Source organism: Elephantulus edwardii, unplaced genomic scaffold (genome assembly GCF_000299155.1).
Source record: "Elephantulus edwardii isolate Elephantulus edwardi_28Jun2011 unplaced genomic scaffold, EleEdw1.0 scaffold00011, whole genome shotgun sequence".
In the NCBI taxonomy this organism is placed as follows: Eukaryota; Metazoa; Chordata; class Mammalia; order Macroscelidea; family Macroscelididae; genus Elephantulus; species Elephantulus edwardii.
Genome location: NW_006399761.1, coordinates 20,747,909 through 20,760,059, shown reverse-complemented (window position 1 = coordinate 20,760,059; position 12,151 = coordinate 20,747,909). Strand labels below are relative to the sequence as shown.

Below are 12,151 nucleotides of genomic sequence, written 5' to 3'. Positions count from 1 at the left end.
CCAGACCTTCAAGGCTACACCAAGTATGTCAGAAGGAATCTTAAAAAAGGTGAGAAACTTATGTGAAAGAACTGGTTAAACAGCTACAGAATCTAAAAATAGCAAAGAATGTTAAATAAAAATTTTTAGAAATTCTGCCTGAAGCATCTTTCTACTCTTTTGTGCTGGAAACAAAGGTAGGAAAACACCTCTAAGTAAGAAAATACCAGTGTTTTTTCTCTTACATCTTTTGCGTCTTTGGACTTCATCCGGTCCAGGTCACCCAGTCTCATTTTTATTAGGTGCCCTGTAATTTCAGACATCCGCCGCTGATCTGAAGGTAGAGAAACAGTAAGCTTTACTCTTCATGATGTCTTATTGACTTTCATTTGTTGAAGATTACTGAAATTAGCAAGGATTTATGAAATCCTTTATGAAATTTTTGACATTTTTTAACAGACACATCTACACATCTTTGAAGAAAGTGAGGCAGTAAGTAAAATAAGGGACTAAACCTCTGCTGCTTTTACAACCTTGCTAAGCAACATCTCTGTTGTTATGTGCTGTCAAATTGCCTCCAACTGATAGCGTCCCAATGTACAACAGCCCTAAACCCTGTCCTATTCTGTGCCACCCTTATTGTCTCTGACATACCTAATCCCATCACCCCAGTTACTGAATCAATCCCTTTCATCGAGGATCTTCCTCTTTTAAAATGTCCCTCCACCATCCCCAAAATGATGCCCCTCCCCAAGGACTGGTCTCTCCTTGCAACATGCCCAAAGTACATCAGATGGAGTTTCAGAATCCACATATTTATGACTTTGAAAAAATTCTCAGGTGGCACTTCCAATGTGGCAGGCCGCGGGCGCCCTCTGCAGGCCACCTTAATAATGACAACCAGGCCAGAAGAGGGAGGATGGCTGACTGGCCAGGGATGCTGCTCCGTCCTGTTTCTCATCTGTCCGTGACCTCTCTGTCTGGCCACAGAGGGTGAACAGAATTGTGATGGCAGAATGACACAAGGTTGTGTGAAGGGGGAGGCTGGCAAGTGTCTATCTGGGGAACATGGAGGACAAGTGGGGATCCCGCGCAGGGAGGGTAGAGGTGGGGACTGGAGGTTTGGGGCCCTGTGTCTCTGTAGCTGCAGGGAAGGCACAGCGGGGAAAGGGTGCCCCAAACACCACATGCATCCTGAGACGTGGCAGGATGTCCAACAGGCAGTGATCAAACAAGTGGAGGGCGCTGCCATTGAGACGCGGCACTGGCCTGTAACAACACGGCCACTGGGACCTTCTGCTGTGGACAGGTGCACAGAGAGTGTCCTTGGGCATTCAAACTGTCTTCTAGATTATTATAAATGAGCTACATACATGGTCTGTAAGGTGTGCCTGATACAGGCCATGGTCTTCACAATCACTTGTTATGCATCAGAGAGTTGGACAATGACTAGGGAGGATAGAAGGAGAATTGATGCCTTAGAGTTGCGGTGCTGGAGAAGAGTATTGAATGTACCATGGACTGCTAAGAGAACAAACAGGTTCGTCCTAGAGAGGGTTGAACCAGGCCGCTCCTTGGAGGCAAGGATTCTAAAGCTTCATCTGACATACTCTGGACATGTTGCAAGAAGGAACCAGTCCTTGGGGAGGATGTCATGCTTGGGAAGGTGGAGGGACAGAGCAGGAGAGGAAGACCCTCTATGAGAAGGATTGATTCAGTGATTGGGGTAGTTGGGGTAGGTGTGTCGGAGACAGTGAGAATAGCACAGGACAGAGCAGGGTTTGGTGCTGTTGTTTATAGAGTCATTATGAGTCGGCAGCACATAACAACAACATACATAGCCATCTTCAATGAAGTCAAAGTCCTGGGCAAGAACCAGCCTAGGAGACCTTCTCAAGACCACAGAAGGATAAAGCAAGACAATGACCCCAGGGATTGTCTAGTTAACAGAAACGTGGTTGATACCTAAGTCGGAATGCACTAACTCTAAGTCTCTTCCCAGCTGGAATTTAAAAATTCACTGAGCTTTCTTCATGGAATGATAGACATCTTGGTTATCTGCACCCTGCTGGCACATTATCTAACTGTAAAACTTACCATCTTCTCTCTGGGCATCCTGGTTGAATCGCAAGGACCGCGTGGCATCCCACTTATTTTTCTGCATACTCACACTTTGGACAAAAATCAAACAGAAGTCTGAGAGTCTGTGTGGTCTAAGGAGCAGGAATCAAACTAGATCCAGATGATATACTCACATGAAGGGAGATGCATCTCTAGAAGCTGACTGGGCGAAAAATTTAAAAAAAAAAGGAGACAGTATGAAGGCCGCAATAGAAAAAGGTCAGTGATTGTTTTTCTTATTAATGAGAAGAGCTTATTTTACCGAGCACCAGCATGGTGCAAGATAGTGTATAAGAACATCACGTGCATCAGGTGTGGATGCCTCCCAGTCACCATGAGACACAGCCCAAGTTATGGTCTCATTCGTAAAACGGGCTCAGAGAGGTCAAGAAATGTGCCCAAAGAACTGCTTTATTTGTCAGATCCTGAAAACAGGAACTTTTAGAGGTCTTTTCTGTGGTACACAGAGATGAATGTTCAACAAAACCCAAGTCACCACGTGATTACTCTCTCCAACCACCTCTGCCCCCACAAACTTTTGGAATCCAGGGTTTCTCTTTTAACCAGAGCTGTTATTATTGTACATCATCAAAAAGACCCTCAGAGCTGACCCTCCAGTGGGTTTTCAGAGGCAGTAAATCACACTGGAGGAGACTCCTCATCTTTCTCCCTTGGAGATGCTGGTGGATTAGAACTGAGTTTCTGAGGGTGGGCAGTGCAGCTCCTTACCACTAGGCTACCAGAGATCTCTCACAGATGTTATTACTTACATGCTCTGTTACTCCCACTGTATGCCCTATCCTGTACTTTTCTATTTCTCTCCTGCCTTAACCTGTGAAGAACTGCTTTATTCTTTTCTACGTTGTAGTATATGCCATTCTTTTTGAAAGCTTTTTTCCGGGTTATATTTGCTTACTTATTTCTCTGTATTAACTGGAGAATACTGTATTACTGTAGAACAGTAACAGATAAGTGACACTCACCTTCTCCACCGCCTTTTCTTTCTTCTGAGTACAGGGTGAAGAAGACATCTGCTTTTTTGGTTGCTTAGTGAACTTCTTTGGCTTCTCTTTTTTCCCTGAAAAAGAGAATGCCAATATTCAAAACAGAAGTTTCATACAATGCACTCGCTACTTCTGAATAAGAAAACTCTATTGATTTATTTTAAACCTACATATTACTTCTGGATAAAAGGTAAACACATGGAGCAGTAAAGCAGATTGCTTTGCTTTTGTTAAGTGCCGTCGAGTACGACTCATAGTGATTCTATGAACAGGTCAGAACCCTGTCCTGTGGTGTGGCATCCTCACACTTCCTGACACACAAGAGCTCACTGTGGCAGTCACCATGTCAACCCACTTGGTTGAGGGTCTTCCTCTCTCACCATCCCTTCACCTTTCCAAGTATGATGTCCTTTTCCAAGGAACAGCCCCTCCTAGCAACATGCCCTAAGTGTATGAGGTGTAGCTTTATCATCTCTGCCTCCAAGGAGCACTTTGGCTGTGCTTTCTCCAAGACATATTTGTTCTACTGGCCGACCATGGGGTGTTCAGTACTCTTTTTCCAACACTGCAGCTCAAAGGCATCAGAAGTTCTTCTGTCATCCTTATTCCTTGCCCAGCTCTCAGATGTATAGCGAGTGATAGGAAAGATCATGGCCTGGATTTCAGAATCATGGCATGAAATTGCTTTACAGGGGTTCATTTTCATTAATTCGCTTTTTTTTTACTTGCTGTTAACTTGGGGGAAAAGAAGCGAGGGCAATAAAACCAAAGTCCAAGTGAAATGAAACACAGAAGAATGTTGAGGGGCGAACAGATCTTATCTCTCTGTGAACCTAATTCAATAGTGGAGTTACCTTCTAAGTACAAATAATTACAGAAGGAGACTGTCCATCTTTCTTTCACAGAACACCTGATGGATTTGAACCGCTGACCTTTTGGTTAACAGCCCAACAGGCACACACTACGTATGCCCCGTAGACTCACAGGGTTGACTAATCACCTAGTCATGTATGAGGATATCATACAGCCAGCACATCAACCACAAAGCAGAGGAGCCAGAAAATCAGATTACAAATTCTGTCCAAGTCCTTGGTTAATACCAAGCTACACAGGCTTAGGGTGATGCGGACAGAAAGAAAAAAATCTGAGTGGTGGCATCACCTGGTGTCACATCACGGGGATAAAAAAAAATCTTAACAATATGCTATATCAAATATATGTTTTTAATTGAAAGCAAAAAAATAAGTCAACTAAGGACAAAGTATGTAAAAAAATATGTCATTTGAACAGTTAACATAAACCTAGCGTTGGCTCTGTTAATAACGGAAACGGACTTCAAGACAAGCAGTTTTACCACAGGCCAAAAGGCATAACTTTTCAGGTGCTGATTAAAGTCAATACATTGTAACTGTTCACGCAGATTATCATCAAGTTCCAACACATACAAAGCAAAAACTGAGAAGCCTGGAAGGTCAAGGAGAGGATTTATAACAAGGGGAACTGGAAATCTCAATACTCTCCCAGTAATTCATAGAAAATAACCGGAATATGAACCAAGTAAAAGATTTATACCAGATGTTCAAGCTGACTTGACCGCAATGACACCGAATGGCAGCTTTACCATCAAGAGCACAATTAATCGTTTTCAAATGCCTATTTACCAATCACCAGAACAGAGAGCATGCTGGGCCTTAGACCTTATCTCAAAAAATTTCAGGGGTGCAATCACAAACAGTAAGTTTTCTGACGACGGCAAAATTGTTAAAAACGTGTAACTAAAAGGTATCTGGAAATTTTTAAGCTATTTGGAAATATGTAACGTACTTCTAAACCGGGTGGCTCCTTGGAGGCAAGGATTCTGAGGCTCTGTCTAACATACTTTGGACATGTTGTGAGGAGAGACAGGTCCTTGGAGAGGGACATCATGCTTGGGAGGGTGGAGGGACAGTGCAGGAGAGGAAGGCCCTCTATGAGGTGGATTGATTCAGTGACTGGGATAATTGGGATGGGAGTGTCAGGAGATAGTGCGATTGGCACAGGACAGAGCGGAGTTTAGGGCTGTTGTACATAGGGTCACTATGAGTTGCAAGCAACTCAACGGTACATAACAACAACAACAACTTCTAAGCACGTTGCTGTTAGGTCCCACTGACATGACTACGACTCAGCAACTCTATGAGCAAAGGGATGAGACTTGTCCTTGTACTGCGCCGTCCTCCACACCAGTGATATATCTGAGCCCACTGCTAATGTCAATCCATCCTGTAGAGGGTCTTCCTCTCTTTTGTTGACCTTTCCAATTACTGGCCTCTCCTAAAAACATGCCTAAAATAACGCTTCTCCATCTTTGCCTCTGAGGACCACACCAGCTGGACATTCACCAAAACGTATTTGTTCTATTGGCAGTCCAAGGACTGTTCAATAGTCTTCTCCAACATCACAACTCGAAGGCATCAGTTCCAAGCATGGGTCAAATAAAAAGTCAAAAGGCAACTACAAGGTTTTGTACTGTCTAAAAGTGAAAACAAGAGACATAAAATGTTGTGGATAGTAGTTAAGAGACACGCTTAGAGGAAAATTTGTAGCTTTTTTTTAAGATAGTGAAATTATTTTTATTGGTTTGCATAATTTGTAGCTTTTGAGTTTATATTAGAGAAGCCAGTAAAAAACAGTGGGGGAGGGAGGGGGTGACGGGCATTAATCCCAAAGTGAATTCAGGAGGGAAAAGTATAGCGAAAGATCAATGAAAAAGAAAACAAAATGTGGCCCTTTGAACAATAAACCTAATTAGATCAATAAAACTATAAACAGCCTTCTCAAGGGAAAACCTCTTAACCAGATAGTGGAGGAAGTAAGCCACAAATCACTAGTATTAGGAACAAATGAGGAGGCATTACTATAGACCTTTTCAAAAGAAATGGGTAAGATAACTCTATGAGCAACTTTATGCTAATTAACATAACAGCTTAGACAGATGAAAAGAGTAACACATCCTGACCAGGCATGTTTAGTCCACAAGGCTGGTATAACATTTAAAAAAAACCAAAGTAATTGATCTTGTTTGTTGTCTGCCTTCAGGTCGGAAGTGACCCATAGCTGACCCTCTGGGGGTCTTCAGAGACAGTTATTCACATGAGAGGAGACTGCCCATCCTTCTCCTCCATAGCAGCTAGGGGATTTGAACCACATGCCTTTGGGATTGCAGCTCGGCTTCTTACCACTAGTGATGAAGTAAAGGAGAAAACTTAACATGACCACCTCAGTGGTTGGAAGAAGAGCATACGACAAAACAAACATCCATTCACTATAAAATCTCAGCAAAGTAGAGACAGACAGAAACCTCTTCACCCTGGTAAACACCTGTCCTTCCAGGAAATCAGTATCTATTTTTACATACTTAATAATGTAGGACTGAATGCTTACTCTAAGATCAGATATAAAGTAATGATAACTATTCCCACATTAGGTTCTAACTTGTTCACAAAGGGAAGACAAAGAAAGAAGAAGTATACAGACTGGAAAACCTGTAAGTGAAGAGCTAGTAAGTAAGTTTGGCAAGATTATAGGATATAAGGTCATTATGCCAAGGTTAATTATATTTTAGTATGGTAGCACTATATAAATGGAAAATAGAAAATAATCCATTTACAATAGTAGCAATGAAAAGATACTTAGGAATAAATTTAACACAAGATGTTTAATAACTACATGCTAAAAATATAAAAACACTGTTAGAAGATACTAATGAATCAAATAAACGGAGAGATATCTCATAATCATGGCTTAAAAGACAGATCATGATTTTTAAAAAATAAAAAAAGTAATTCTCCTCAAATCAATGTATGGGTTCAACCTACTCCTCACAAAAACCAGAGGAGGATTTTCACAGGAATATCCAAACGAAATTTCAAATTAATAGGAAATGCAAAATAGCTAGAATGCAAAATAATTGAAAACAAGAGAACACTATTAGCAAATGAATACCATTTGATTTCACGATTCACTACAAATGAAAGGAATTGAGACAGAATGGTATTGATATAAGGAGAGACATACAGATCAATAGAAGAGACTGAAGGGTCCAGGAACAATCAATTAACAAAGACGCCAAGGTTATCCAACGGGGAAAGAACAGTTATTTCAATAATGGAGCTGGAACAACTGGCAATTTCTAAGAAGAAAGAATCGTGATCCTTACAGCTCAAGCCATACATAAACTGACACAGAAGGGATTACTGATTCACATAGAGTAAGTGTCAAACTTGGGCTTTAGAAAAACAAACCACCCCCCTTCCAAGAAAACAACAACAACAAAAGCCTCAACAACAACAAAATAAATTTTAGAAGAAAAAAAAAGTTAAACTCATGCAACTTCTATGAGGGAACAGTGTAAAATTTTGGTGATGCCAGAAAATGCAAGGATTTAACTAACAGCACAATGTCGTAGCTACCTAAGTACAGCTAGAAAAGAAATGCCATGAGTAGGCAGATTTTTTTTTAAGTTGTTTTTTTTTTACTTTTTAAATTTTATTGTTTTTGTGTGCGTGTACCGTCAAATCAGATCTGACTGGTACAGGAAGGAGATTGTCCCTCCTTCCCCAGCAGAGCATCTGGTGGATTCAAACCGTGCACCTCTGAGATTGTAGCTGCAGCTCCTTACCACTACGCCACCAGAGCTCCCCTATGGGTAGGCAGATTTAACAAACAGAAATCTACTCTCTCAGTGTGCGAAGCTAGTAGTCTGAGTTCAGGGCATCAGTTCGAGGGGATGGTGCTCTGTATTTTCATTTTGGTAGTGGTTGCACAACCATATGCCAAAAGTCATAAGTAGACACTTAAAATGGGCAAGTTTTATTATATGTATATTATACCTCAATAAAATTTTGGGAGTGGGAAAAAATTCCAACACAGTCACGCTTTCTTCTTCTTCTTCTTGTTTTTTGAAATAAAAATGTCTCCTGATTTCCTGGCTGTTGTTTGTTTCGTTTTCTGGGTTTTTAAAAAAAATATTATTTTATTATTTTGTGTGTGTGTGTGTGTACCGTCAAATCGGATCTGACTGGTACAGGAGAGTGTCCCTCCTTTCCCGGCAGAGCATCTGGTGGATTTGAACCGTGAGCCTCTGGGATTGCAGTGCAGCTTCTTGCCACTAGACCACCAGAGCTCCCCTTTGTTTTCTGTTTTTATTAGAGAAGTTTTGTCTCAGAGAGAGAGAGATATTAGGAAAGCTACATCTCAGAAAGAGAGAGACTCTGAGAGGGGCCAACCTCCAGACAGGAAGGAATGAAGGAACACCTCTTCCCCACTAATTATACTAAAAAAATAGTGAGGACAGGAATAGAGTGGTGGTTTGTTGTTTGTTTGTTTTGGTTTTTTTTTTTTCAGTAGGGGATCCAACTTCAAATAAATTATCCAAAACTTAGAAATAAGACAGAAGGAAGGTACATGTCCTTTCTGTACCGCACCCAGCAATTATTTCATGGTCTCGTGTTTGACTTCACTACCACTGATTAAAAGCTCAGATGTTACGTATGCAATTGCATATTAACTTGCAGATTTCTTCCCGATAGAGACTCAAATGAAGTCTATCAGGGACAATAACCCTTCAGGCAATGAGTTTACTGTCTTGGAGGACAATAATTAGTCTGTATCTAATATGAAATCCTATTTTAACATTTTCCCACTATATTAACACCAGTCTTCAAATGCCCTTTTGTTTTGCTTTGATTTCAAATGCCTTTTCACCAATTTCACCTTCTGTTTCCCTCACTGAGTTAAATTTTCTTTCATACAAGTTAGTTCTACATTTATGTAACAGTTGTATCTTTTATTGATAATTTTTTATTCTTTTAGTTTAATCTTAATGCTGATATTTAATATTTATAATTAATATTGAAGGGTCAGTGAAAGAGAGAAAGACCAGGTGGACTGACACGGTGACTGTGGCAATGGGGTCAGGAAGTGTGAGGATGGCGCAGGACAGTTCAGGGTTCAGATCTTTTGTTCACAGAGTCGCTCTGAGTCGTGTTCGACTCCATGGCACCTAACAGCAATCTTAATTCTTTTTATTTAATCTTAATAGTGCTTATTTTATTTTGAATGCCTCATTTGAGCACAATTCCAAATCATCTCAAATGTACTATGATGTCAAAGAGACATTCTGAGAAACACATTAGGTTACACGTAGAGGGAAAACAGCATGGTGGTATTTGTAAGGTTGGTACCTGAACAGGGTGTGCATAGGGTCGCTATGGATTGTGGTCAACTCAACAGCACCTAGCAACAAAACTGAAGCTCTGAAGGGAGCTCTGGGGCCTGGAGGCAAGAAACTGCACTGCGATCCCAAAGGTGCACAGTTCGAATCCACCAGCTGCTCTGCTGGAGAAGGAGGGGCAATCTCCTCCTGTGTCAGTCGGATCCGATTAGATGGTACACAACATGGGGGGGAAAAAGTGACACTCTGGAGGTCATGCACTGAACTTCTCTTTATAAATCTCTAAGGGTTCTACAGTGATGCCAGGAGTAAGTAAGTATTTATTTTTTTACCATATTAAACCAATTGTGGAAAGTTACAAAGACAAGTCCCTATATTTTGTATTAAAGCCTTTGAAATGAACACAACCCTTATACGGACGCTGACACAAGACTCTGATTTAGAAACCATTACTTTGTTTCTTGGATACTTCTTCTTCATCTCCAACTTCGTCTTCAGTGACCTCAGATCCAGTGGTATATTCTTCTTCTTCTGAAAATAATGACTGCTGTTTCTGAATTAAAAAAAAAATCCTATTAAAAACAGAATAGTATCACTTATTAAATGAATTCTTTCAAACATACTCATCTACATTTATTTTGGATGAATGAAACAGTTAAGAGCTAGCTGATAAAATGACTCGCTCAACACTCAGGAAACAGGCAAAAGAACTTCTGCACTTGGTACAGATTTCCATGAAATCTTTGTATTTCCTTTACAGAACTAGTATTGTGCTAGGCATAGGCATTCTGTGCTAGATATTCACTATTTATTTACTGAAATGTAATTTCATATCTAGAACACTCAATTGAAAGTATACTCTTGATACGATGATGAATGTTAATACAGTAACTTCCAAAGTTGAACCTGATCTAATCACACACGTGTACACACCCTCTGGGTGAAGTGGGCCCTGGACCACTTTCTGCATCTGGCTCCCGGAAGTTCTAGTCTATCACTGACCCCAAATCCTACTACCTTCTGTTGCGTACTAGAAGCAGACGGCGTAGTAATGGGAAACAAATAAGCAATCAGTCAACCAATAACCGGAATTGAATCTATTGCTTTGTTCAGTGTCTTAAATGTCAGTTAAAAGTTATTTTTAAAACATCCCTTAGTCAGAAAGCCAGACGTAAAGGCTGGGCAGCCAGGGAAGGTAGGATGCGTACGTCTTTAACAATTTAATGGTATGTTTTGTTAACGAAAAAACTGCACACGCAAGAAGGGAAGACATACATGCAGTTATTTCAATTTTTTAAAACAAGATATTCATAGTATTCAATTAAAAGAATCTTTAATTTAGAAACAAAGAGATCTAGAAAAATCAAGTATAATTGCTTATTTACCAGCTGAAGAGTCCAGTTTTTCAGCGACAGAAACTATTAAAAAAAGTCAGAGAAAAACAAGAAATTAATACATGTGCATCTATTCCGACTATGGTTCCCTTGTTATTTCGCATGGGAGCTGTCCAAGAACTGAGGATGTCAAGGGGATAGCTCCCACAAAGCTTGCAACAGGTACTAAAATTCCAGCTGCAATGATAGGTTATAATCTTCACCACTCCTTTGTCACATGGAGGTTGGGCAAGTTTAACAATATCCAAGAACCAACAGCATCTGTCCAGTACCAACTCTCAATGACAAGGAAATTGGCTGTCGCCGTTTGCTTTTTAAACTATTACCGTAACTTTTTAAAGTTTACACTGTGCTATAAATGAAGGAACTAAATCACATAGGAATATTGAAGAAATCCTATTTGCTATTTTGTGTATCATTCACAAATAAATGTGAACGATAGAGTTTAGACCTCTTATTTAATCAGCTTAATTAAATTTAATTTTAGCTGTTAACATTAAATAAATGTGAAGGACTAGAGGTAGCCCCCTGGAGCTTATAAAGCACTTCACATGAGAGATATTACTTTTTTAAGAAGGTACTACTCCTGAAACTCCTGAAACTTTCAGGTTGCTGGATATTTAGTACTTAATAGTCACAAGCACACTATCTTGATGTGACATTAGCATATAATACAATCATGATCAAAGAGGTTATAATATAATCTTACTTACATAGCCTAATAAAAGTATTAAGAACGTAACTGGCTTTTAAAAAATTTTTTTTTAATTTTTATTGTATTATTTTTACGTGTACCGTCAAACCAGATCTGACTGGTACAGGAGGAGATTGCCCCCTCTTTCTCCAGCAGAACATCTGGTGGATTTGAACTGTGTACCTCTGGGACTGCAGTACAGTGTCTTGCCACTAGGCCACCAGAGCTCAAGAATGTAACTGGCTTTGTTAACAGGTTAAAGGTGAGAATTCAGACCCTATAAATACAGGTAGTCCCCAGGTTATAAACTGAAATTATTCCAAAATATATTTAAGCCAAATTTATGGGTAAATTAAAATGCATTCATATGGTTCTTACTTAGCTGTTCTCATTGTAGTAGAAGGCTGAAAGCCTTTACTATGACTGAAAAGCTGTGAGGACAGAAAATAAAGGTGACTGTCATGTTAGTTCATTCATAAAAAAAAAAAAGAAGGTACCACTCCAATCCTCCAATCAACGCAAAGACAAAAAAAAAATCACAGGACAATATTGTCCTTGGACCTTAGTAAGAGGACTCAAGGGCAACCAGTGCTTTCTGTGCACCTTAAAGATGTTATTTCAATTTTGGAGTTGTTGAAAAATTAAACATATTTCTGATTACACTGACAATAAATAAGAATTCCTTTTGGGTAAGTTTCTAGAACTACAAGGAAAGAAAAATCCTATTTTTTTTTGTTTTTTTTTT

At 39.9% G+C, this 12,151-nt stretch overlaps 1 protein-coding gene across 1 annotated transcript in view; it reads right to left on the bottom strand.

Annotated features, from left to right (window-relative positions):
- KIAA1841 (KIAA1841 ortholog) overlaps positions 1–12,151 on the bottom strand; it is a 60,585-nt gene that overhangs the window by 13,346 nt on the left and 35,088 nt on the right. Inside the window, exons 13-18 of the mRNA XM_006880946.1 lie at positions 10,704–10,736; positions 9,772–9,871; positions 3,084–3,178; positions 2,235–2,263; positions 2,077–2,150; positions 225–313 (exon numbers count right to left, since the gene is read on the bottom strand). Coding sequence (XP_006881008.1) covers positions 225–313; positions 2,077–2,150; positions 2,235–2,263; positions 3,084–3,178; positions 9,772–9,871; positions 10,704–10,736 — 420 coding nt within the window. The remainder of the gene's footprint in view (positions 1–224; positions 314–2,076; positions 2,151–2,234; positions 2,264–3,083; positions 3,179–9,771; positions 9,872–10,703; positions 10,737–12,151) is intronic.